We start from the raw sequence: 27,400 nt of genomic DNA, 5'->3' as shown, positions 1-27,400 counted from the left end.
GTTTTCAGTAACTGTGCTGTTCATACACCTGATAAGATTGAGAGTGCTTTTGAACTACTGATATGCTTTGAATAAGAAAAGAATAATCACATCCATTGGCACCGGCTTATCAGGAATGAAGTAAAATGCCAGCACTTTTACATTAGCAAAAGTAAATGTTTTAGACACTTTGGGCCTTTTTTCCATTTAAATTAAATAGCAGGGTGCTTTTGAGTGTGCTGTAATGAATGGAAGGATTTATTACCTTGACAAAATTACAGGTGTTGAGAGAGGAGTCCTGGCAACAATAACAGCTCTTTTGATAAGTGGCTGCATCTATTCATGCTTTTGGTACAGAAATGCAGCAATTTTATCCTTCCTTGCTTTGTGAAGTCCAGTGGCTAACTTACACTATGAAGAACTGCACATTGTAACATACTTGTGCAATTTGTAATATACTGGCAACACATTTAATATTTGGCACATAACACGGCTGTTCATAAAATAATGCTTGATCATTTACTAGTGTGTCCACTCCTTCGGTTGCTGTGTATTTTCATGTTTGAAAAAGAATGGATCTCAGTGTATTTGCTAGGAAGGCAGGGTATGATTCATCATTAACTTACCCCAGCAGGCATGAAGCATGCTCAGATGCACTGTTATTTTCTCAAAGTTGGCTGATTTGTATTTTTGTATCCTTTTTTAATTTCATTTCTCGGTTCTTTTTCTTTCACATGCGTACAATTAATTCTGGGATATTCAAATTTGACGAATGACAGTGTAAGACCATATTTGATAGATTTTGGATTATTATTGATTACTGTCGATGAGATCCCTGTGACACTTTGAAATCAATGATATGTGATTAAACTAAAGCTCCGCTGTTCTATACATTAGATAGCAGTCGGGAATTTAGGAACTGAACGTTCACAAGCTATAAATTAAGACAATGTTCAGATTTAAATAGCCCTTTGTTTGGCATTTAGTCGCCAAAATATGTTTCTTAGGAAAGTTAGTTTTCCCAAGTGCAAGCTTTCAGTAAAAGAAAGGTCATTGATTTAAGGTTTATTAAATTTTAGCTAAAAAAAACTGGCTCCATTTGGGTGTAAAATAATTTAAGTACTTACTGCAGGCAACCTTCATGCTTTAGAGCTGTTGCTCAAAGGTTTCATTCTTCTATGAAGATGTCAACTGTAAATATAAAAATGCATCACTGAAAGTGTAATGGTTTAAAGATTCTAACAAATAAAAATTCCTGCCTGGGGAAAGCACTATAATCAAAATAAAGTAGTCTTAACTTTTTTTTTCCTGTCTGCGGAGGCTGCACTTGAGAAGAGTGCTCCAAGGCAGCAGGTAGCAAGGTTGGTAGGGAATGCCAATTTTTATTTATTTATTTATTTATTCTCCCCCACAGATGATGATAGTCTATCTTTGGAATCAGTAATACACTTCAGCCACTAATACAGGCAATATGTAAGCTGCTGCCACCGCCTCTAAAATGTGGTATCCTGGCATTTAAGTCAACTTTATAATCTGGCAAAAACCCTACTTGGCAATATTAAAATCGAGCTTCTGAAGCACTTTTATTTCTGAAAGCTTTTTATGTCTTTTTGTATCTCCTTAGCATATATTAAATGTCTCAGGAGCAGTGGCCTGGATGTACACTTGATGGATGACTGGGGTGGGGATTCTTCTCCCCCTTATCCCCCACCTTTTTTTTTTTTTCCCCTCCCTAATTTTAAAAAAAGGTGTAATATTTGTGCATTAGGTAATGCTGGAACAGGACTACTGCAGATGCAGCTGTTTGACAAAATTCATGTCGGGCTTTTGTGCCATTGTTAGGTAAGTCAGGAGAGATTTTCTAAAGTAAGAAAGACAGTCTGCTGCAAGGGTCTTGCTTGTATCTGTTTGAAGAAATCTTTAGCTTCTACTGATAGTCGACTGATTCAAGACTAAATGGAAAGAATGCCATTCACATTAGCAGGTTTTGGATCAGTCTCTGTAATTGATTTTAAAAAATGAATGATTTGGTAGTATTTTAAAATAAATCAATCAAGAAGTAGAGCCTGTGTCCAAGGACTCACTGCCAGGATGTGACATTTGCTCCACTATAGAGTTGTCTAAGGGAGTGTGACCAGGAAATACTAAGATTACCCCATAATATTTTCTGTGTGAGCTTAAAAGCAGTGTTGGCATTATGCCCGTATCTTCAGCCTTGAGTTGCCTAAAGAAGAGGTAGAAATCCTTCAGATGGAGATAAGACAAAGTGAGACTGAAACCCTTTTTTCTTGGTTTTACATCTGAATTGGAAGAGAGGTTGAAATGCTGAATTTACATAAAGATTGATTTCTCTTGATTTGTTTCTGGTGATGAATTTGGGGTGTAAAGCTGTAATGTGGAATACATAAGTGTGCTTGATGCATGTCACCTTTTTATATATATGCAGATACACCTTGGTGTTCCTATGCAGAATTCAGAAATCACTAAGGGTCATTCCACGTGTCTTTGCCTATGGGATACAAAATAAAATTTTAATTTGTGGAGAATTGCCTTGACTGGCCTCCAAACAACATTTTATGAAAAGGTTTGTATAGTGGTTAAGAGATACAGTAACCTGGCTTTTGGACAGAAATCATTTTTATCTTTGTAGAAAAAAATAGACCAAGATGACATAGCAGGCTAAAGGAGACAAATATTCTGATGCTTATTTATGTTATTTTAGTCATATAAGCAGTATCATAAAGTGGGTGTGAAAGTACCACGTATGGCCCTCCATTTTAGAGACTTTTCTAGTGCAAAACTTTCTTGTAGATAACAGTGCCTCCATCTGAGTTCATAAATCCGCACATGATTTCTGTCCCTGATCTCAATGCACATTTTGCTTCCATGTGTTCACCAAACAGAAATTTCTGTTTCATTTGGTTTGCTTCCCTTGAGTTTCTTACACTCCTAGACTATGAATACAATTTCAGACCTATTCCTCTAATCACACATCACATTTTTGTCTTGGATAAAGCATTCCATTCTCTGTACAAATGAAGCATAGGGGTGACTTAAGGGCCTTTTTTTTTTTTTTTTTAATGCTTATGTGTAGATTAATGTTGTGATTGAGAAACAAAACCTGATTTCTATCAGGTAATATCTTGAATTTCATATGAAAATCTGTTTAAGGAAGTTTTTTGGTGGGTTTTATTTTTTTTTTTAATCTGCAAAAGCCTGTTCCTGTAAAGGTTCACAAAAGGATGCGTTATCAGCATTCAGTACTTCTGTTAGAGCAAAGCCTATTATTTTATTAGGCACAAAGGAAAAGGTGAGTTACACAGCATATATTTATAAAGGTTGTGTCCATGACATTTGTCTCTAAGATTTGCTGTCTGGAGAAGAGCTCCTAGAAAAGGAGGCATGAGGACTAAATGTAAGCATGTGCACTTAAACAGCGGCTTTAAATTTGAGGAGTTGGGATTAGTGGAATAAGGCAAAGGAAGCAGGAATGTCAGGTCTTTCTTGCCTTCTACAGTTTTTGCACAGCAGTTGGGTTTTTGTTTCCACTTTAGTGATTAGTTTTTTGTTGGAGCTGGTGAGGATTGTCTGGGAGCGGCACGAACCACAACCCATCAGCAGGCTGCTGGTCAGCAGCAGGTGTGAACAACATAAAACAGGATTAATGCTGAACCAGAGTGTGCACTAAAAACAGAACCCCTGTCTCGGTTTTACAAGGGCAGTAAGATAGAAGCACTCTTGTCCTGTTTACTAAACACGTGTTTAGTGGACTATGTAAATGGCTCTGCTCAGCTGCGAAGGAATAAGTGCAAGAATTATTATGCATTTGAGATTTTTAAAGACACTTTTTCCTCCTTTAAGAGTGCACCTCTGTTACTGGTAAAGCAAAGGCAGGGAGGTAAATGTCAAGGTATTCAAAATCAGTGCTTCAAAAGTGAAGCAGAGGAAAGGGAGGGTGGAACGTCAGCAGTCAGTGTTTAAATTTTCTTAGTCATTGACACAGAGGGGGAGGTAGATTTTACTGTCTCTTTGAAATCACACCTTTGCAATTTAGGGTTTAATGTCTGCTTCTTTCTTCATTTCCTTTTAAAATACAGTTTTTCCTTTCTTTTGTGTTTGCATATTTGGGAGCTGTTAAAACTGTGTATTTATTATATCCATTACATTTAATATCAACAGCTGCCTTAACTTATGCTCTGTATAATAAGTATTTTTCTCTTTCCCATTATTCCTGGAACAGATTTGAGAAGAGATTGGTATCTGTCAAGCTGTATTTACACTATATACATATCTTGATTTGAAAAACAAGAAGACAACAAAAGAAAAGCAAAACAAAAAAATTCAAAAAACTCTCAGCAAAAAAAAATTCTAACAAAATAAAAAAACCCTCTCAGTTCTTAACCCCTCCAAAACCAAAACAGTAACCCACAAAAAAACACAACTCATTTTTCCTGAACTGGTAAGCATTTTCATAAGTTCTGCAAACTTAACCTCAGGAAAAATCATCAGATCCGTTTGCAGAGCTCTGGGGAAAATCTTATCCTTTTGAAAATCAACTTTATAGTATTTATATCAAGTCCAGTTTAACTATAATTGTGTCTTCTTTTCTATGAAGTTCTTATTGGATTGCGATTGACAATTACTTTTCTCATAGAACAGAGTGAAGTTTTTTTAATCATTCAGTCTCCTTTCATCACCCCAATTGCTTGCAAGTTTTAGGTTATAAAGATATATTTACCCACGCTTGTTTTGTTCTGTTGTTTTTGTTATGAAATGCTTTTATGAACCATAGCTGCTTTTGTAGGGTCCAGATCATGTCTTCACAGACACCTCTGCAACTTGTCTTCTTTTGCTTCAGGACATTCCTGTACACCTCTTTAGAGAGGTACAAGTCTGATTTTTGAGGGGAAATGTGGGGATGAGAGCTTTGCTTATGCATGTTGTGCACAAGGCAACGGCGAGCATTACCCAAGCAGGAAGATTGCATTCAGAGCTCAAATCTGAAGTTAAAGAGAATGGAGTAGGTTTGTTTGAGAGCAAAAAATAGTCAATCTATTTCCTAAAATACCTGGAGTAGTCACTTTACCTTATTAAATAGTGCATTTAAATCCATCATTAAAAGCAACTGCTTTAATATCTACACTGAAAATTTACTTAAAACATTATAAAATTAATGATTTCATTCTTTCTTATTGCATTTCCCCCATGTGCAATAGTTAAGTATACAGTTAAGAATATACACAATTGTTTCAACAATGAGTTTTGATAATGAAAACAGAAGGCTTGGGAAATCCTAATTTTCCAATGTATTAATTTATTATCAGTGGTGAAACAAGCTTACCAGCATAATACACATTTTGAATCCAAGTGTGGTTCTGTGATGGCTTCTCCAATAAGGTGTGTGTTACTGTTGTGGCAACTTGGTGGTGGTGGCTCAGAGGTTTATTTTTAAAGAGGGTGTTCCTGCATGTTCAGAGTTCTGTTCATCTGGTGTTGCTGAGAAAACAGCTTATATCATCATAGTGAAATCAAGACTTGTGTGATAGCATTTGTAAAGTGCACTGCTTTTACGGGCTCCCTGATGTTGTAAACGTGTTACTATAGCTCAAAATGCTTTTCAGTAGCTGTATAGTACATGATTCACCATTTCCAGAAGTTGCTGGTCCCAATATCTGTTGCATAGGTTTGCCTGAGGTTGTATGTCTGGCCCAACCCTGGCTTGTTTGACCTTTTTATTTTTTTCTGCTTTCTTTTTTGTTTTCTTTTTTTTATGTTGTTTTATTTTTTATTTTTTTCCCTCAGAGGTGGTAATATCCTTGAAGTTCGGGATTTTCAGTTAGGACATGTAAGCATACAGAAGTTGTGCTGCTTATCCAAAGTTTATCCTAAGTGCTTAACCTCTTTGGCCTTAGAATGAGTCTGGGCATCCCATGAAAGCAGTCTGTCCCTTGAGGTTTTTTGTAATTCCTGGCTTCTGCCAGGTCAGAAATAAACAAGAATAGACGTTTTGATTCTGCTGCTATGTCTTCTCCCTGGACCAGATGAAACTAGATGCTGTATTATTATGTTTATTATTATTTGAGTCCCTAATGAGCGTGTTTAAATCCCTGAAGAGATAAGTTCTTGTTTGTTTCAGGTTTCCTTTGCCAGTTTGGACCAGTTCTCATTTACCCATGCAGGTTTATTTACAGTCAGTTTCTCTTTCCAGTTATACCAGTATGCTCAAGGGAAGCAGAATATCACACAGGACATGTCTCAACTTACACTTTCTTTTGCCTTCAAATCGTGGAATTGCTTACTCTGGTTAAAAAAAAAAAGAAACAACAAAACTAAAAAGATTTTTTGACCCGGTAGTTGAATGTAATTGCCAATCAATGTCTCACAATGTACCCAGCTGATACTTAATATCTGTGTTAAGGAAGTGTAGAGGCCCCTGTCATGCTACTGTGTTTGGTGTACAGTGTGTAAATATGTAGGTACTTCCTGTTCAAGGACTTTGCTGACTACAAAGACAAGAAATTCATGAAAGCTGCAGAAAAGGGCACGACATACTTACCTAATGTGGCAAATACAACCATACTCTCTATGTGTGCATATATAGTTGCACACAATCTCTGTGTGACGCGTTATCTTTAATTTAAGCACACCAAGAAAGTCTGGCAAGGAAGTATGGATTGTTTTATTGTAGATCAGCAGAAATCTACCTGGTGTTTGAGGGAGAGATGGGTGGTTTCATCAATGTCAGCTCAGAGAAGGTGAGGTTAATGAGAAGGAGGCAGAGGGAAAAGCTCTGTGGAAGGGAGACAGACCAGGGAACAGCACGGGCTACTGGTGTTGACATAGCACAAGGGGTGGGTGAAGAGGTTGGAGAGACAAATCTGGATAGTACAGGATTGCACAGAGCATCTGTCTGCTTATATTTAGTACCTTCTTGCAATACAATTTTTAAAAATGGTCCTTGAACAGTGATTTCAGTTCAAATGCTGTATCAGTTGCCTGCTGACTTGAAAATGAAGTTAATTGGTTCTGCTTATTTGGACAGCAGTACATTTTGTATAAAAAGGGCAACTTCTGTGGTACAGTGGTGCCAGTCAAACTGCCAGATGTGTCACCAGATTTCTTTCTTTTTCATATATATTCTTGTTCAAAACGTGTATTATAATGTTGGGTGTCTTCTTCAGTGTGTTTTGCCCAGTGTTTCATGGAGGAAAGCATCACATGAAGTTGTTAATTTTTGCAGTCAAAGACAGACCTACTACCTCAGCTTTTGTTTGCATTTTCCCTAGCAGTGTCAAATATTTTGTAATAAACTTAGTAATTCTATCTGGTAAGATAGGGTAGAAGACATTCAGTCAAGAGATATAACCATGATGGAAACTGAGGCTTTTCACTGTAGATATACTAGGTATTAAGACTTCATCTAAAAACTGTGACCATGTTTTAGGAGATATATAAATTTTTATATAAAAAGAGACCAGTTACCTTTGAAATAGTAGAGGTATTTGGGAACTGAAGGAGAATCAAAAATGTTGTGAAGTCATGAGTTTAAGATCTGGATAAGATTTCAGGCCTGTTTCTGTTTTATGTACAGCTCTCAGGGGCTTGCTGGAGCACAGAGATGGACTTTTCTCCTCTAAGGGGAGAGAAGAGAGAGGGGCAGTGCCTCTTACACACTCTCAAGTGAATCGCATTTCGGTTAGAAAGCCGATAAGCATCCGGTCATTTATTTGCCCAGTTCCCCCCGTACTGCACGGAAGGTTTTTCCCTGCGTGCTCTTAGTGCCGCGCTGACGGCGATGTACCTGGCGGCGCGGGCAGGCCGGGCCGCGGCGGCAGCGGCAGCGGCAGACGGGCGGGCGGCCATCTGTCCCACCTGCTGCACCGTGTGTCCATCTGCTCCCGCCAGCGCCCGGCCCGCCGAGGGGCGCCGGGAATGACTGAGCTAGCGGGGTAAATAAAGACAGGGAGAGCAGCAAAGGAGGGCGGTTTCGAGAGGGAGAAAGCGCTCTCGTACTCCTAGGTGCTTTGGAATGTGTTAATGCATGAGAGCGTTTGATTTGCATATAGATTTAGATGTATAGATCATTGTGAAGATTACAAGCCAATGAGTTTTATCTAGATTTAGATAGCTCTCAGCCCGGTTTGCACATAAAATATGGCCAGTTTCAGGAGGAGAATCTTTGGGGACTTTAAACCTAAGTGAAACTGATGAAATGTAATGCTTTTAGGTATTAATTTAGCAGAAATAAAATATTTCCTTTAAGGGCTTTCTGTGCCCTTTGTTAACCATGAATTTATAACTGCTTTGCATAGTCAGTGCTTTATACACACTGTGTGGTTTTGATTTGGTTATAGTTACATTTGTAGTCATCTGTACTTCATTCTAAGAGGAGAAACAGTTGGCAAACGCTTTTCCTTTTTCTTATTCTGTCGTGTTTTTCAGGTGAAGATTTAATCCAGTCATCAAATAATTTTCCAGCTGTCAGTGTATATATATTGTTACACAGACAAATATATATGTGCTTTTCTGCCTACATTAACATACACAGAACACTTAAACCTTTTAAAATATTTTTAATGGAAATGAAAAGAAATGTAAGAAATTATGTAAGAAAACATAATTTCATAGTTAGAATGACCTTTAAAAAAATAGTTTTATTTTCAAGTTGCTTGCTTGAATTTCAAAATGACCACCAGAAGATTAAGACTATGGTGGATTATTTATTTCTAAAATTGAATTATCTTTAGAAAAGAAAAATCATTAGTGCATTGAGCATAAAAGTTCATCTCCCATCTTTGTGTTCTAAGGATTTTAATAATACTTGTGCCACATCAGTTTTCAGTGCTGTGTTTAAAATAAAAAAGATTTGGCTTCCTACTTCAGTGTGTTTCCTGATGTCAGATTCTTCTTGCTTTCAAATTTTAAATGTCACACTTCCCTGGGCCAAGGAACAAAACCAGGATCATCTTAAGAGGAATCCCTGAAATTGTGGGAGGGTTTTGTGTCATTGTTTTGCCTGGGTTTAGATCTGCAGAAGAAAGGGACACGGCATCTTGAAATCCCAGCAGCCTGGCTACTTCTCTAAGATTTGCATGAAATTCAGCTGCAGCCTTCAAAGGGATTTGAGTGGATTGGATTCTTTAAGGTTAGTCCATGTCAAACCTATTAAGTTCAATTCACATGCAAAACCCTTTTTACGTTTTTTTTTAAGCCAATAAGGCTCTAACTACTGTTAAGGCGGACATGGTGTACTCGCAGTAGAGCGTCCATGGTAATGGATCACCCTACTGGCACGTGTAACTCACCAATAATCCACTTTGTCATCTTTCAAATTAAAAGATCTGGTGTCCTGTATCTTTCTCAGATTGGAGAGGTGTTGTTTGCAGAAGTGGAGATCCTGGAGATGATTTTAAAGAATCTGAGTCATATCAATATTCCATATCAATATTCCATATCAATATTATATCTAAAATGTGATCCCCCCTCCATTAAAGGAAGATTAATTTAGCCTTTGAAAGTAACTTAAACTCTGTGATTCTTAACTTTGCAAGTGTTGAGTTCTTACTCTTCCTGTAGAGTTATTCCACTGTTAAGTTGTTTTAGGAGTACAGTGTATGTGCTGTGGTGAATCAGGAGACAATTGCAGGGGGAAAAAATGGTGGAAATACTTTATGCTATATAAAAGAATTAGTGGGTACCTCAGAACTGCAAGAACTCAACTTTAAATAGAACAGTTAAATTCTAAATTTAAAAGCCAATTAAAGAAATTCTGTGTGTCCCATGGACATTTAGGCTGAAACATCTAAATGCCTTGTCCACCAGCCAGCTGTGAAAGGAGTGTCAAATGAACACACTTTGCCTCAATTCCATAATTATCAAAACAAATGGATGTTGGTATGAATTTTGGTTAAATAAGGAGCACCCAGCACTCTCGGAGGTTGCCTCACATGATGGAGCTTTCTGCCCTGTGTGAGGTCTGCAAGATTTGCCCTTCATTCTGTGAATGGCTCTGTGTTGTTGCGTTTGGGGTTGAGCATAGCAGAAGTTTTTCTAAAATGCTGGCCAGATACTGTAACCAGGTGAGCTGAATCTTGAGATCAAATGTGTCCTTACTGCATGGAGTCAAATTCATTTGCTTCCCCAGTGCCTGCACTGCCAGCTGGGTTGTCAGATGTCTGCAGGGTGCTGGCTCCAGTGTCCTCATAACCACTCAAACTGACTGAATTTTGTTCACTTTAAAAGGTTTAAGGGAGGGGAAAGCAGTATCTGCTCCCTGTACTTTTAGTGCACTTAGAATGTCATGTCTCATGCTCAAAGAAAGCACTGCTTTCGGTTTATATCAAAAATGGTTGATACGTATGTACTGATTGAGAACAGGATATCTTCCATTGACTTAGGGTTCCAGGTGCTTCAAGTCCTTTAAAAATACAGTTCTATTGAACACTTCAAATAAGCTTTTTTTTCCTGTCCTGTATCTCAAGGACACATACTTCATGTTTAGAATTTTTCCAAAAATCCATTTTAGTGGATTTTTCCTAGCAGAAGATGAAGCAGCTGCTTCTTAATCAAACACTAACTTTTGGGATTATATCCTGCGAAGCTTGCATGCCCAAGTCACTTGAAATAGGTAGTAAATTTCCTGGCAAAGTATTTGAAGGAAGGAGTTAAAGGATAATAAACTCTTTCCAGTTGGCTAGGTTCACTTGCATCTTGTGAAAAAAGCATTTAGATTTTTCCAATATAGAAAAGAATAAATTTAACAAGTACTGTAACTAATTGTCTTGTGTTTAGTGTGTTTTTTCCTCATTTTTGTTGGGTTTTGTTTGTTTGATTAAAGTTTTCATCTGTTTAAAGACCTGAAGTTGCTCTGACCTATGTTCAAAATTCTTTCTTGTGTTTTGTGACCTCTGAGAGTAATTTTTAAAACAAGTACCTTAGCCAGGAATGTTTCAGCAGGTAAAGAGTACATGTAAGATACACAATTCCGTATTTGCATGTAAGTTCATAATTTTTCATCTAAGTCTTCTTTACTGACAGCTCACAAGCCATTCAGAGTTGTACAGAGCTTGCAGCTTTTAATATTGAGGCCTGTAGAATTAATATGTCTATTTACAGCATTATTAATTATATAGCAATCCCCAGCATTTATGTTGCTATTTGACTGCATTCCATAAACGCTGCTGTTTTCCTGCTTGTAGGTTGTATTGTTATATGCATTTTTCATATGTTGCTATTTGAGGAGGTAAAGTTACTTTTTGTTGGGGAAATAAAGGGAGTGAGAAGCCTGTCTAGATACGTGAATTCTCTTGTCCTTGGCACCCAGAACTTTGTTGCTGAGAAGATTGCAGATATCTCATTGGAGAGTGTAGTTATGTTGTAAGGATTACGTGTTTGTGTTGTCTTGGTGGAGTGGTTCTTTGAGCAAAAGGATGATTTGCTATCCTACTTCTTCAGAGTACTGGAATACAAAAAACCTGTATTGATACTAACTCCTGGTAAAAAAATAACACATCTGGCTAAATTAAATTGAAATCTAAATTTTTAACAACTTTAGGTTCTAGTAACATAAACAGAGGTTGTCATCCTTGTTCTTGTTTATACTTGTTGGCAGTCCCTGATTGAAGGTAGAACTGGGAGAGCAGGGCAGAGGGAGAAAGGTTAAATGGCAGAGGAGCTGAATTACTTTAGTGACAGATTCTCTCCAGAAAGGCATTGAGTTGTTTTAAGGATTAGTTTGGGAAAACTTGAGTTGAATGCACTCCTCTCCTGTGCATGTATTGCATTGCTGATGCTGCCACTCGCTTATTTTTCATAAAAACAAAATTTACTTTCCAGAATGAATTTAGAAAGCATTGGGAAAATTTTAAAGGCCAAGTTAAAAATCATGTCATCAGCTGCAAAAGTGGTTGGATTTTTACCTGTGTTATTTTATTGTGAGATTCTTAAAACACTAGAGCAGATTATTAAAACAGTATATGTTTTACTCTTACATTATGATAATAATAACACCAGAGAAATGTTGCAGATTATTACTAGTGATCCAAGGGGAAAAATGTCGTTTCCCAGTCAAAACCCTTAGCAAGTTCTTTATGAAGCTCTATGTGTTCCCAGTGGAGAGCTGTCATCGCTGCAAGGTTCTTCTTCCAGGAAGAGTCTTGCATCCTCTCAGCTAGCCTTAAACATTTTCTGCTGGAAAAGCCTCGCCATATGAGCTGGGAGTCCGGGAGGCTGCGTGCGCAGTCCCTCTTCGGAAAAAATGCGCTCAATCTGTTTCAGACGAGTTCCCTGAAAGATGGGTTAAATCAACTGATTGAGCTGATTTTCTCTCTTGAGGTGATATTTTATTTATATGATAAAATGCTTGGAAAGTGATTAATTTGTCAAGGGAACATCTTGTTACTGTAAATTTGCCGAATGTGTAATAAAATTGCCATAACACAGATGGGAAAATGAAGATCTTTTAAAATGAAATAACTGAGCAGTCTGCCTACATTTTCAGCACTTAAAATTAACTTAGTTAAATTTCTTTGTCATTTTTACCCCTGGAAAAATGCAGGCTGGGGAAGATTAGTGGCAAATGTGTGATGTGAGTTTGTATGTGTTGCAGGTGGAGGATACAGGAACAAGCTCTGTAATTTTCCTTCTGCATCAGAAGGATCTGATAGATTTATGAAACTGCTGCCAGGGATTGAGTGAATTTTAAAAAATTAAAATATACAGGTCAGATACGCCTTCCCAGTAGCACAGAATTTAAGAATAGGGGCCCTTTGTGGGCACAAACCTGAAGTCATTAAGATGTACATGAAATAGTGCTGTCGTGCCACTTTGTGCAGGATTGCTTTCGAATGAGAGCTAAATACTGTAATACACTTCTTAGGTCTTTTTATTACAGTCTCATATTGTTGGGAATATAACTTAGATTATCTAGGGGTGTACTTGAAAAGGTAAAAGAAGGGATACCTTCCCTGTGCTCCCTGCATTGCAGTGTGTAACAAGTGAAAATAGCATTAGTGAAGGAACACTGCCTTTTATTCATACATTTTGCTACTGCCTGTCCATTTGTCCACCAGAATGAGCTACTTGTCATGCTTCCATGTTTTCCCTTTACAACTTAAAGAATTATGAAAGGAAAATTCAATTTTTTGTGTCCTTTTATGATAGGTAGAGTGGATACTGTGGTCATTTGGATTAAAAACGTATCCATCACTACAAGCTGACAGGTTATTATTATGTCTTCTTTGAATATATGAATTTTATCCCTACATGTTGGAAGTGTAAGAATGAGAACTTTTTATATAAATAATTATCCTGGTAGTGATGTACTGCATACTGTTGCCATATTTTTTCACTTTTACAGCATTCTTGGCCTTATCACCCATAACATAAATCTTGGACTCTCATATTTAATACAACCTGTAGGATAACCATGCCTGTATAATGTACAGTCAGCCAATCCCACATGATCATTTGGCTATCATTATTTGTTGTCCTGTGACAAATGTTGCAGTTGATGTCCCGTTTTGGATTTTACAGAATGATGCAGCCGTGCAGGGGTGGATGAGAGTGGCCTCTTTCAGGTGTTCGTGCTGATCTCCACGAGCACCTTCAGTTTATTAAGCTTCCAACTATGGGAAGTTAAAGTCTTGACCATATTGGTGTTATCTTCGTTGCTCATAATTTATTTTTCAGAACACCGGGCTATTCATTCCATGAAGCAATAGTAATGTAAAGATTTACTGTCAGACCCTCTACTGTGTGAAGAACTGGAGAAGAAGTGAAGCAGATTTGGTGTATGTTCTAAGCAGATGCTTAGCGAAATGATTCTTATTCCAGATCTCAGTTCCATCAGGGGGAAAAAAATCTGATTCCAAATCTGTTAAAATCATCATTTACTGCCATCCTTTTAACTGATCAGGGCTGATTCTTGGTTTGATGAGCGTCCTGGACTTGTGCTGATACTGGTGAGGCACAAAGCTTCTCTGGATCAGATGTGTGTTATTTGAATTTACTGGTGGAATGCCACACTTTCTTCAGGCCAATCTTCCTTTCACTGCTTACCCAAGGACGTTCAGCTTAAACAGAACTTTTACCTGTACAAGAAATAAGTATTTGATCCAGACTCAATACTGGTGAAATAACTGAAGCAAAAATGAAAAATACAGCTGAAACTTGCAGCGTGCAATGTGGAGTAATTAATGCTGATCTGTTCATGTAGAGCTTTTCTTGGACAAGCCTCTCATGGACATTTTCCAGAAGAGATGGCCACAGGTGAAGCATGTAATGATTGCAGTGTATTGCTACAATTGCTTTATAATTGCAAGTAGCAACATCCCTATTCTACATATTATAATTGAGCAGGTACATATTTGTTACTTTAGACAATTTTTCTGGAATATGCTGAATTTCTTTCTTCTCCCTGTGACTATCACCAAAATAGAGGGCAAAAGTTAAAAGAGTAGAAACAATATCAGGACATAGTGAGAAGCTTATCCTGGGAACTTCTGGAGTCATGCAAACATTTTAAAAGTGAAAGGCTTTGCTTCCTGACCTTTGCTGCTGATACCAGAGGCAAATCTCTGACATGTAAACCCAGTGGCATAAATAGTTTGAATTACACATAGTAATATGTGAAGAACAAGGAACTGTGAAAAGGCAAGGGTTTTTTTATTTGTTTGTAAAAATCTGTAGTCGCACATTAAAATCCAAGACAGACTAGAGCAGACTTCTAAGCTGCGTAGGTTTTGCTTTGATTTATCTCAATACGTGATGAATTTGGTCATGAGTATCACACCCAATTAACATACAAAACTATTTCTTTAGTCTATTTCCAGTGCTTCCAGAGTCAAGATAGTTAAGCAAAGAAAGAATAGGATTCAATGGAAAAGGTTGTGGTTTTTTTTTTTTTTTTTTTTCTTTCTTACAGTTTTCACTTGAAACTGTTACAGGGCTTCATAGTAGAAATAGAAATGTTGTGTGTTAACAGACAGGGCGCGTATCACTCAAATGCTTTAGTTCAAGTACATAAATAGACTGCTGTGCTCTCCGAGTCCTTGCATGTCAGTGTGGTTTTCCTTGGGTGCAGTAGGTTATGGTAATCCACTTGCATCTTGTGTATCAAGAGTATCAGGACCTTAGACCCTCTGAAATCACAGGCTGGGTTAGGGAATAACACCATTAGCTGGTATAAATTTGCAGAGCTTCAGAATTGCTGGGTCTATTCCCCTGTACCCAAGGTTTTGACCCATAATGAATGGCAGATGTGCTGTATTTAGAACAAATTTGATTTTGTTTTTCTAGCTACTATTCCCATTAAAATAACAAACCCAACACCGTTTATAAAATTACCCAGACAGTTTAAACACTTTGAGAATCTAGCAGTGATATTGGAGGAGGAGGAGTCTGCTTCAGAATTCATGTTCATCATTAGAACTGACATCTCTGTTCATGGTGTTTCAGAGCAGTTCAAAATTTGTTTACGCAAGGAATAGTGGAAATTTTTTTATACATTCCTCTTTCATATAATGAAAACAAGCACTCCTTTTCGCATTTTGTAGAAAACAAGATATTCTGATAAATTGTATTTGTAAAGTATTTGATAAATATTTTATCCAAGTATTTATTTTCCTAGTATTGTCTGCCTCTAATGTCAAATCTTTAAAAAAAACCCCTGCACTCATAAAAACCTTGGACAGTTCATAACTACACATTGCTCACACATTACCCTGTGTGCTGCTGGCTAGTGCTGTTCTTGCCATAGGCTTTATATTTGGAAAGACTTCACACGAAGAAATTTGGATTAATTGAACAGAAAAATAAACATTTTAAATTAGGAGTAAGAGGAAATTTAATTAAATTTTCCTTTTAGAAAAAAAACCCTTATGTATTTCAAAACAATGAGGGTCTCATTTTGGAGGTGAAAGGCAAGTTCCCTTCTCAGACATAAATATTCAAATTTCCAAAGCATGTATTAATTAAAACCGTAGAAAACAAACCAAATGTACTGAATTGGAATTTTCCCAAACCATTCCTATGCCCTGATGTTGTCCTGTTGAGAACTCTTCACCTTTCTGTGTTTTGTTTTGTGCATCTGTAGGAGTGAGATAGGGGTAGTCTCTGGAAATGCATTAAAAATCAGTAAGCTAAAGATCATTATTAATAAATAGTACCATAACATTTTGATTAGAAATATTTGCCTAGGTCCTTTTCCTTGCTTGTGTATTGACTTCAAGTGATCTGGTCAGAGAGCTCTGTGTGGGAACCAGCAAAGCTGAGTCAACCCCAGAGCCAGTAGCTGAGGGACTCCCTGTCTGAGAACACTTAGCTACAGAAAAGGCCTGGTCCCCTGTTTCCCTGCAAAAGTGATTGGGATTTTTGTCATCATAACATAGCTAAAAGCAGGACTGTGGCACTCTAGAGACTGTTTTAAACCCCTTTCAGTTTTTGTCTGTACCTTAAGTTTCCTGCAGATACTTGCATCCCATAATTTGAAAGGAGTGTTTTCTCCCTTGTAGAATCTTACATCTCACTCCTTTTAGTTTCTTTATCGAAAATACAGTTTCAAGCTTTCAGTATGAGACCGTGACAAAGTGATTTTATAGCCAGTACTGAGAGTGACTAAACTTGACAACAATTGTATTTTATGACAACCACTGCTTTCATGTCCACAGCCTACTTCCCCATCATCAGCTGTGATTTTTCCCCCCCTTTTTTTTCTCTCCCCTCCTCCCCCCATGACTTCTTTTTCAAATGTGAGCAATTCTGTATCTCTGCTCCGACTGAAAACAAATCCTGTTACCAGGAGTGCATTTTAATGGGCAGCATGCTTCACTTAAGTCACCAGAACCTAAACTCTGTAATATTCAATTTTTTACCAACCCAGGACCAAAGCTTTTTCTTGAGAGCGATGTTCATAAGAGTAGTGGAAGAATTAGTATTACAGAACTAAACCAGATTAGGAGGGAATGTGAATTAGATTTGGTAACAGATGGTGCTGTGGAAATTAAAGGTGCTTTGCGAATGGAAGCGACAGCAGCTTGCCTCTTTTCCTCTCCTGTCTCTCTCTTTCATGCGCTTGATAGACGGGTATAAATCACAACAATCCCGTCTTGACAGCCAATTTCGAGAATTTGATCTGGTTAAAGACATGGCTTTCCTGCTCCACTCACTGAAACTGGCTGCTATTTTATTTTTATACAGCACCTTGTCATATTTAGGAAAGTGGAATCACCTGCCTCTCTTTAATGAAATTTTCTTTAATTACAGTTTTAGCTCTTTAGTGTTAATTACTTTTCCATTCAGCCTGAATTCTCGGGCTGTCTCATAGGGATGTATTTCTCTCCCCCACCCCACCTCCTTGCACTATTCACGCATATGCTTTCATTTTTCTAAAGATGCTTTTCGTTGTTGGAAGTTGTTGTCAGATCCATTATAATTAGATCCTAATTATCAAAATCATCATTATTGTGCAGGAAGAAGAAGCACTGTAAACAACTGTTAAAGTTATAGGATCTTGTTTGACAGAGCAGAAACCTTTCAGGGTACACATGAATAATAAACAAGCGAACGAAAAGCCCTACTGAAAACTCTGGGAAACATATAAAGATCTGGAGAGCAAACCCTCTCCTTGGAAGGAAAATGTACCCAGGTTCTCTTTCCATATCTATTCCTCAGAGTCTAATCCCGTAGTTTTTCAGAAAAGATCAGAATAAAATCGCCCCGTTTCAGTTTGCTCATGTAAATATTTATTTTTACTCCTCTCTTTCAGGTTCCAGATATAAAAATCACTTTCTTGATGTGAGTCAGGATTGACTTATGGTTGCCTTAATACAATTACTTTTTTGTATGTAAGGCAGCAAGTGTAAGTGAAGGGACTGCTGTGATGCATGGAGATGTGGAGATGCATCTGCCATACACTAAAAGTCCTCAGAGTGAAAGAAAAAATAAATGGACTGTATCTAAAAGAAAAAAAATAAAAAGAAACCCCTCTCAAACTAGGAGAAGATCCGTAGAGCTGGCAACTAACAGTTGGTAGAAATAAAGCTTCCTACTGGCAGTCAAATCAAATGTAGTAACAACTCAGCGGCTCCCTGCTGCTTGCTGACAGCATGGTGTAACACACTGGGACAAACATTCACTTAAACACTGATTGCAGGAAAACGTCATTGCCCCACTCCCCAAGCAGCTTTTGGGTTGCGTGTGCGAGCGCACATGTGTGTGGAGGGGGTATTTAAATCCATGGCATGTGTCTGGGAGCCAGCTGAGTGAGGGGGTGGGAGAAGGATCACTTGCTTTATAAGTTTTAGTCCTGAGTCTTTTAAGACGCTCGCTCTCTGATACTATTTCTGGTGTGTTCTCTCTAATCGGTTCTCCAATTTAACAGAGCCTGGCGTGCAAATTATAATTCTTCTGCTATAAATCTGCAGAAAATCGGTGAGGGAGCTGGGTGGGGGGACAGGTACACGGTGTGCGCACACCTACACTTTGCCTTTCAGCCAGGGAGTGAAATTGCTGCCAGAAATTGGGAAAAAACTCACGATGCAAACTTTGACTCTCTCTTGAGACTTGAAGGCATTTTTTTGTCTTCTTTTTACTTTTGGAAAGTGACAAATGACAGCTATGTCTCTCTGATCTGTAGTACTGGCTTTCTGACTGGTGCAAGTAACTGCTTTTGATGCTGTAATCATTTCAAAATAATCCCTCTTTAGAAAGCCTGTTATGTTCTTGAATGAATCTTTACTTACTTTTGTAGTTTTTTATTTTTATCTCTTGAAGTAGCTGAATGTAGCATTTCATTTTCCTTTGCTCTTTCAGCTGATTTTCCTTAATAAAAAGAATCCTCACAATTAATAGCTGACTCCTTCACACTTTACCGTGTCCTCTGGGGGATGGAGACATCAGGTGGATTCCACCTGATACCACTGAATTATAACCACAAGTAGAATGATGCTCCATAACAGAAAAACACTTCTTAACCAGAGTTTTTGCTGTCTTACAGCATGTGACATGAATTGTTAGTCTGCATTTGGACTAATAAAATCTTACTCTTCCTGATCAGTTTACTGGTTTACATGTGATGAGGCTTGACATTCTAATTGTCACATGGCAGCCTTTTTTGTTGGAACTTTTTGGGCATGGGAATTCTCCTGGTGTGAGTTGGTGCAGCATTCAACTTTTCTCTTGCTGCAGAGCTGGCTCATTTCAGGCATGTTAAGTAGTGTAACAAAAAAAAAGTGTATATATATGCATATATCTAACATTAGGCTAAAAGTCAGTAAATGAGACAAGGTAAGTCCTAAGGTATTACTGTGGTAGGATTGTAGCTTCAAACAGGAGCCATGTTCTAGCTGTAAAAATGTTAAAGAGACAGGAGAAAAATGTTAGAGACACTAAAAACTAAGTAGGTATGTGAAGTATTCCCCAAGGTTTCAGTTGTATCAGGACCATAATATATACATAAAACTCCATACATTTCTTCTATGTTTAACTTTGAGGCATTGTAGAATGATTTTGGTTTGAAGTGCCATCTCCCTGTGTTGCTTTCTCATCAATGTTTGCCCTTTTTTGTTTTAAGGTATTTGAAAACTGAATCCTTGGGACATACTGACAAAGGCATCTTTTCCCACTGAAAGACAGGAGATCCATATATGTAGGCAAGTCTTTTCTGCAGGAAACTTTTTTTGGTGATGGCCTGCCTAGTAGTAGTGAATAGCAGCTAACAGGATATTTTCTGCATAAAACACGTGCAAAAATTGAGATTATTGGTGAAATTTTTTATGGATGCTTTTGTTTTTTGCCATTCAGTTAGAGGGTTGGTTTGTTTGTTTGTGTCAGTGTGTTGCAGTGACATGTATTGGGAATAGTGGACAATTGTGCCACTGAGGTCTGGCACCTTTTCAGATATCTGGTGTTTCGGCTCAAAGGTGTGAGGTCTTTCAGTATTATACCTCATTTTTGTTCCTAAAAGAGTACCTTATATAAAGAATAATAATTTTTCAGTTTGAAAAGATTTAAATTATGTTGCCTCTAAGTGCTTCAGCTTTTAAATTCAGAAGAGTTATGTTATAGTCTGTCAAACCATAGGATCTGTATGCTGCAGAGACTCTGCATGTCTAAGGATACATTTAATTAAACCAGCATTAGTGCATCTATACAGACTTATTAAAACACTTAGTTTGTCTCAATAATATTGATTAAATACCAGTAGTTTGTTTAATCTAAGTGTATTTTTGCTATTACTACATTACTTCTAAGTAATCAGGGGTAATAGTCATCATCAGTGAAATATCACGTTAGTTATGAAGTAATGCCATAAGAATTGATTTAGACTTGGCAGGAAAGGAAGGCTTTCTGTCATATAGTGCCAAAGCCTGATTTGGACTATTAGAATGAGAGTTTTGTACATAATTTCTGTTCGTATAAACAGGGTGTGTTTTATAGGCTTATAGGTTATTCCGTACTCTGAGTATCCATTATATCAAGGAACACCTCAGACAGTTAATTATGCAAAACATCATGTAAGTAATTACACAGTATTATTATGCATTTAACAGTTTTATTGATTTGCCAGTTGCTCGCTTACAGTATTTAGAGCTATAAACAAGAGATGCTCACCCTCAGTTGAAATAGATCCAAGGAAATGAGCTAAAGATAAATGACACTAGTATGCATTGTTGCATCAGATGTAATCCTTAAACGTAGGAGCTGTCAACAGTGATAATTTGCAACACATTGGGGTATCTCAGGATCATTTCCTTCTTGTTAACAAAGTTTATCAACCAGGAAGCATGGGGAATCAACTTGAAATAAAACAGGAAGCAATAATGAATATTTATATATGGTGGGTGTGGAGGTTTAAATAATTCTCCCACGTTTTGGAGGGTCTGTTGTAGTTGCAAGTCAGCCACTTGAAAATCTTGGGTTTTTAAAAGCAGCACAGAAAACAAAGTGCAGCCTCTCAGATGTGGTCAGATCTGAAGGGTCAGAGATAATGGTTTGGTTGGCTTTGTTGAGCTAAAAATGAGCACGCAGTAGTGCAGTGTTCCACTGCCTCGTGTGCAGGAAGTGCTTCGGCAGAGCTTGGGTAGATGGCATACGGAGCAATAGCAACTGCTTGGGAGGCTGGATCCTCTGTCAGCAGTCATCAGCCAACTCAGGCCACTGCTGGTAGCAACGTGACGGCTTCAAGCATTGCTCCTTCTCTTCCGGCTGCTACTGGCTCTGACAGCTGCTCTGCAAGGAGGCACTGGCTTGCTTTGCTTTTCCTTACCAAGGTGAAGTGGGGAAGTTCCAAGAAAGCATAGAAGAAATTGCAAAAAGCAATGAAACCTTCAGCATTTTTTAACAACCTGCTACCCCACCCCCCAGAAAAACCCCACCACACCACCACAGCTATTCTGTTTTGCATCGGGTACTCCTTACTATGTGGTTGTACATGTGTGTTGATTATTAAAGACCTTGAGCCTAGTAACAGTTTTGTTTGTGCATGCATAGGACAAGATTAGCAATACTTTGCAATTAATCTCATCCACTAGGTTAACCAAGCAGGCCTTACCATATTTCTTATTAAAAGAAGAAATCCTTTCTTTTCCTTCCTCCAACTAAGCCAGTGCACCTTAATGCAATGATGATATGTTAGACCCAGCAGTTGTCAAAGCATCGTATTACTGTGATGCCATAATGACACCCTGTCTCTGTAAAGTAGTCATGTTTTCTCAAATCACACGTTGCACCGTTGATTTCTGACATGACACTTCATTCAGTCACTTTCCTTTTCTTCGGCGTCTCCATTCTCTGACAATAGCAGCTGGTGCCCATTTTCCTACTAAGTGATTCACATTTTACCACTTTACTAGAGTGCAATTAGCTGAAGCAGAAAAAAAATGCTCAGTGTAAAGTAGCTCAGCTGAAATTGTTACTCAGCTCTTTAACAGGACCTGGTGAATGTCTTGAGGTGTTGTCGTGGGCGTTGGTGCGAGAAGCAATGTTTTGGTTTCTTTGCACGCAAATGTTTTTTTTTTTTCTCTGTTACAGTTAGGGAAACCAAGTATGGGGATTCACTGGAACTCGCTGACTTTTTTTTGTCTACTGATTTGAGTATAGACCTGCAAAATGATACTGAAAGTAAGCACAGCATTGAGAAGGAAATGTGGTATCTATAATCAAAGCAAGGATCTGGCGTCCATTCCTGACTGCTGCAAACTTTTTGTGTCACTTAGACAAAGAGATTCTTTGATGCTTTGGCTTTCACAGTTAAAGTCTAAGGACAGCAAGACCTTTTTGGTAGAAATCCATGTGAGAGGAAGGCGTTGGGGGAAAATCAGATGGATGGTACTGTTATAGCGTGGAAAGTACCTAGGTATGCATAATAACACCTACCTTGCTGATGCTCCCATGCAGTAGCTGTCTACAAATGTCAGCTGCTAACAACCTATTCTGATATTTAGGGGAATAGGGCAATTCTCTCCCCAAGACAAGAAAATACTTTACATGTATGTAAAAGTGGGCTTTAGTGTTGGTCTGCAGTAAAAGTGATCGCTTTAATTATCGTAGCTGATTGTTACTGCCACTGATACCACTCACTGCTCTGAAATAGTGAATGATGCTGTAAGCAGTTTTTCCTTCTTGAAAAAGAAATGTGAAATGTGTTCATGCATTGTGAGGCATCAGCATGTTGTTTTGACCTCCTTTGGGCGTTGGTAATAAGGGAGTTGAGGAAAAGTAACTTTGTGAACCAGTTACATGTATAGATGGAATACAAAGAGGCCCCAGTAGCTGGAATGAGGTTTTCTTTCTTAAGGCTGTATACTGTAATCAGATGCAGTTAATTTTTGCATTCCACTTGTATATTGATACTGATTTAGCCAGTGTCAGCACTGTCAATATCATTAGTAATGTGGCAGGTAGATGGAAATATGAATGTGATTGCATTAATAAATTCTTAATATATTCAGCCTTCCATAAGCACATAGCATTACAATTTATCTGCTATTGTTTAAGACTATTTTAAAGAAGTTGCCTATTATAGTGCTCTGTTATTGTATCTTTATGCCAGCAGATCCTGGCTTCAGGTCTTTCTTAAGTGAAGAAGTTTTGAAGTAGATTTAGTGTAAACATGAAGAGTTAATGCTGTATATTGCATATTAGCCATAGCTTGCAGCACCCTATGTGTTTTCTCTTGTATATGGCTGTGGAAATGCTTCTAGAGCCTGTTGTTGTTTTTCCTGAAGCTACTGAAAGGAAAGTTTACCTGAGATTTCCCACTTTTTAGAAAACTTTCTTCAGAACAGCCCATCACAAATGGAGCTGCCATTTATTTGACTTAAAATCTAGCAAAGAAAAAAAACAACCCCACCAAGGCTTTAAAATAAATACTGTACGTTTTTATATGACACATGTTATTTCTATTCATAAACCTTAACTAAATTTAGATTTTTATTAATCCAATGTGACCTAAAAATTTTGCATTAACAGCACAATGTGGAATTGGGCTTATTCTCTTTGAATGCAGATAAAGCCATCATCTTGAAAATAGCTCTTTCTGACAAAAAGGTGTTCTTTTGAAATAAAGTCTTATTCACTACATTCCTCTTAGAGTTAATGTGAATTTTAGTGCCTCTAATTTTAGATTGAAGTGAGGTCTAGAATAAAACCCACTGGCTGACAATTGAATTTATAGATAGTTGTGAATATTTCAGGCTTGAATAATAGAGCTGTAGAATTTCAGACACAGAGAGGAAGAGAGAATTAAACTCCAACTGTAGTTTTACACTATAATGCAATGGTGTCTAGGAATTCTTCAGTGTAACGAGCTAAGTAGTAATTAGGAGGGAACTGAGGGAGGGATTTTACAGAGATCTAGCTTAGGCATTATTCCAAATGTTCAGCATGATAATTTGATGGTGGTCACACCTGCCATCCGTTTTAGATGGCGCTTGAATTACTTTTGTTCAGAAGTGGTGCTGTAAGGAAGGAGTGAAAGCCGTAGGTGTCTATTGCCCACCCACAGCCAGAACCCAGCCTTGTCTCTGTTTCACCTTCTGGGGATTGAGAAAGGTTTTGTTCTCAGAGTCAGGCGCTGTTGTTTTCGCTTTTCCCTGGAATAGTTAATGTTTTAACCGCGTTTACGCTTCGCCAGTGTGCACCAATCCAGTCTGTGCTGTTGAAGCTGGAGCCAAAGGCAGCTCTGTCTTGGTTAGTACCAGAACCTGCTACTTCACAGGCACCAGCAGGCTGGCCTCAGCATAGGCAGCACTGGTGATCAGATTTTAATGCTGGTTAGAACTGAGATGGTGTTTCGGTTCTGACTGCTTGTAGTGGGAGATAACCACTTCTGTACTGGCCAGAACAACACGCAGTTGACCAGCTAATTAATTGCAATTGGGGTTTCTTTCAGGAACAGAAAGGGTGACATTCAGGCTCAGTTTTCCACAAATTAGATTTTAAAAATCAGCAATGGAAGTTTCATAGAAGAATGTGCCATCAAGCTGGTTATGACAGACCGTAGGCAGTGACTCCTAGTGCTGTATTTTGAGACTTTACGTGTGGAGTCTTGGCAGAAGGGAGGTGAAAAAAGAGCCGAGTACCTGTTTAGTCAATAAAAGGATCTTAGTGTGTAGAAAAATAATATAAAAAATTAGTTGGTAAAATGTGAAAGTTAATTGGTAATTTGAATCATAGCTGTATAAAATTCACTGTGAATGCAAGAGGAGAGAGAGACGGAGAGACACCATGTTTTAGTACCCTAATAACTTCTAGCTCTAGTCTGAGATCGTAATGTATGTGAGAGCGGTCCGGTAATTATAAGGTAATAAGTGGAGTGGTGGTGTAAGTGCTCTAAATTAAAAGGAATTCGCAGAGCTGCTGTAAGTCAGTGCCGACCCGCTTTCTTTCAAACGTTGACTTGAGAAAAGTGCTTAGCCCAGAGTGCAAGTAGAAAGACAAGAGAGAGCTATCTATTAATTACAGCGCTCATTAACAGTGACGGCTACAAGGCAGCAGATGCAGAAGAAAAGGCACACGCTACTGCAGGCTGGCAAGGGGATTTCCCCCCCTCCAGTTCTTGAGGAAAGGACAACACAAGCAGGTGGTCCACTGTAATAAGATATTTTCACGGCTTTAACCTTCCCATTTCCTTGGTTTATTTGCTGACGCCAGATAGCTTGCTCCTTCCACCTCCCCAAATAAGCCCTGATTTTAAGTTTAGACAGTCACATTTCTGTACATCAATCTGGCTGTTTTCCAAATATACACTCTTATAATTCAATAGAGTTTTACAGTAAAAATCACAACAATTGAGAATTCTAAATAAAATCCATGGGCACTGATTTTAGGGTGGTTCTCATCTTAAACACTTATCTTTAATGAAAGGTCAGGCTTTGATCTCCATTACCCTCACTGGAAAGGAAGCTCTTTTGATTTATGTCTTTTTTCCACTGGTGAATTTGATTCCAGGTATTAAAGTAGAAATTTATGAAAATTTTTTATTCTTAAAGAAAAAGAAGTGGAAAAATGAAGACAAGATCTCAAAAATTTCTTAGGAAAATTACTTCAGTCAAATTGTCTGGACTTGCATATTTGCTTTGAAAACACAAATCCATAGCTCCAGGTGGTCTTATGGGATAGTGGCTTTTCTGCAGTTAATGTTTCTAAAGAAACGTTCGTAACAATCGTCTGAACTTTGGCAGCTTCTGAGAGTACTGTCAGGAAAATGCTGGATAGGCCATTTGCTACTGTGGTCTCGTAATCACAGCTGGAGAAAGTGAAGATAATGTCTGAATCAGAGGTTTCTAATTATTATTTTTGTCCTTTGTTACCCCAAAATGTGTTAATAGTAAAAAACTCGGGGATGGAAATAGACAAAGATTTCTGCCCCAGTCCTCCCTGTAGAAAACACTAATTTGTTGGATCAGATATTGTATGGTTTTATTTCACATGCTTAATTCTGAAACTGTGAGAACTGAGAAGACAAAATCTCACTTTCTGAAAGACAAAACTTTTATATAAAATTTCCTCTAATACATTTTTTAAATCCAAGAATGGAACACATAAAATGTCAGATCCTATAGAGCTGTAGATATATGGGATAGTGGTGTAGTTATTACTGGTTAGTCTGAGGATAATGGCTAGAAAGTAATTGCAGCCACAGCTGATGAATCATTTCACTTAGATTTTGTGAAAATGGAGTTCAGCTGCAATTATTTGTTAGAGTACCCCGTTGATGTGGTACTTCGTTACTAAATAGCTGTATCTATAATAAAGCAATATTAATGAAGAAAAAAAAGATTGCAAGGGCCTTGCTCTTCAGTTCTTGGATCAGATCAATAGATGATGGATACGCGTTTTAGTTAAGTGTCTTGACAAATATTAATTACAGAGCGGAACATTTATGTGATCAAACTTGAAAATATTTGTTTCTGATAATGGTGACATTTACAGAAAGAAAGTATAGATGGAAAAATGAAGACATTTAATAGCCAAGCAATCTAATAGGAATTTAAAAAATTTTTGGCTTGCTTGATGACAAGTTCAGAATTTAGAGTTGATGTGAAGTTGACGTGTAGCCTAGAGGGCAGGTGGAGGGGACAACAGAAGGATTTGGTCTCTTTAAAGTTTTTGTTTACTGCCTGTCTGGAGCTTTGACAAAGCTCTGTCATGCCCTTATGCTGATTACCTTCATGTAGAACAAGAAGTATTGACTAATGAATGAATGATGTGCAGTCCCTAACCCTTCCAGAGCAGCCTTAAAGAGCACTGTCTTTAATACACACATTCTTCTTTCTCTCTCTCCCCACTGCAGGCTTCTCTGCAGAATGTCAAGCAAAGATCGACACATTGATTCCAGCTGTTCGTCGTACATCAAGACGGAACCGTCGAGCCCCGCCTCCCTGACGGACAGCATCAACCACCACAGCCCCGGTGGCTCCTCCGACGCCAGCGGGAGCTACAGTTCCACCATGAATGGACACCAGAACGGGCTGGACTCGCCTCCCCTCTACCCCTCGGCCACGGGGCTCGGGGGCAACGGGCCCGTCAGGAAACGGTACGATGACTGCTCCAGCACCATTGCTGAAGACTCACAGACCAAGTGTGAATACATGCTGAACTCGATGCCCAAAAGACTGTGTTTGGTGTGCGGTGACATTGCATCAGGGTACCACTATGGAGTGGCCTCCTGCGAGGCCTGCAAGGCTTTCTTCAAGAGGACAATTCAAGGTTGGTCATTTCCTAAGCTTCCTTTCTTGTGCTCAGAATGAAAATGTGCGGTCTTTGGCTGAAGCCTGTCAGCACTTCGGACCGTGCCTTTTCATTCTTCCTACTGCCTGGTCCTACAGATGCTGCTCATGAAGAAGGCCCTTTGGGCTTCTTTGGGAGTTCTGTCAGTCATGTTTAGCCCAATGCTGTGTTTATTTTGATTCTAAAAAAT

The 27,400-nt window shown here is 38.3% G+C and overlaps 1 protein-coding gene across 12 annotated transcripts in view; it reads left to right on the top strand.

The window, feature by feature from the left end:
* The window catches only part of ESRRG (estrogen related receptor gamma), a 369,245-nt gene that overhangs the window by 220,878 nt on the left and 120,967 nt on the right, over positions 1–27,400 (top strand). For all 12 annotated transcript variants that reach the window (XM_063391049.1, XM_063391050.1, XM_063391048.1 and 9 more), the window contains one exon: positions 26,774–27,189. In XM_063391049.1, the coding sequence (XP_063247119.1) occupies positions 26,787–27,189 (403 nt within the window). In that variant the 5' untranslated portion in view covers positions 26,774–26,786. The remainder of the gene's footprint in view (positions 1–26,773; positions 27,190–27,400) is intronic.

The sequence above is a fragment of the Prinia subflava genome, chromosome 2 (assembly GCF_021018805.1).
Source record: "Prinia subflava isolate CZ2003 ecotype Zambia chromosome 2, Cam_Psub_1.2, whole genome shotgun sequence".
In the NCBI taxonomy this organism is placed as follows: domain Eukaryota; kingdom Metazoa; phylum Chordata; class Aves; order Passeriformes; family Cisticolidae; genus Prinia; species Prinia subflava.
Note: the sequence above shows the minus strand (reverse complement) of the source record. Positions and strands in the feature narration are given on the sequence as shown.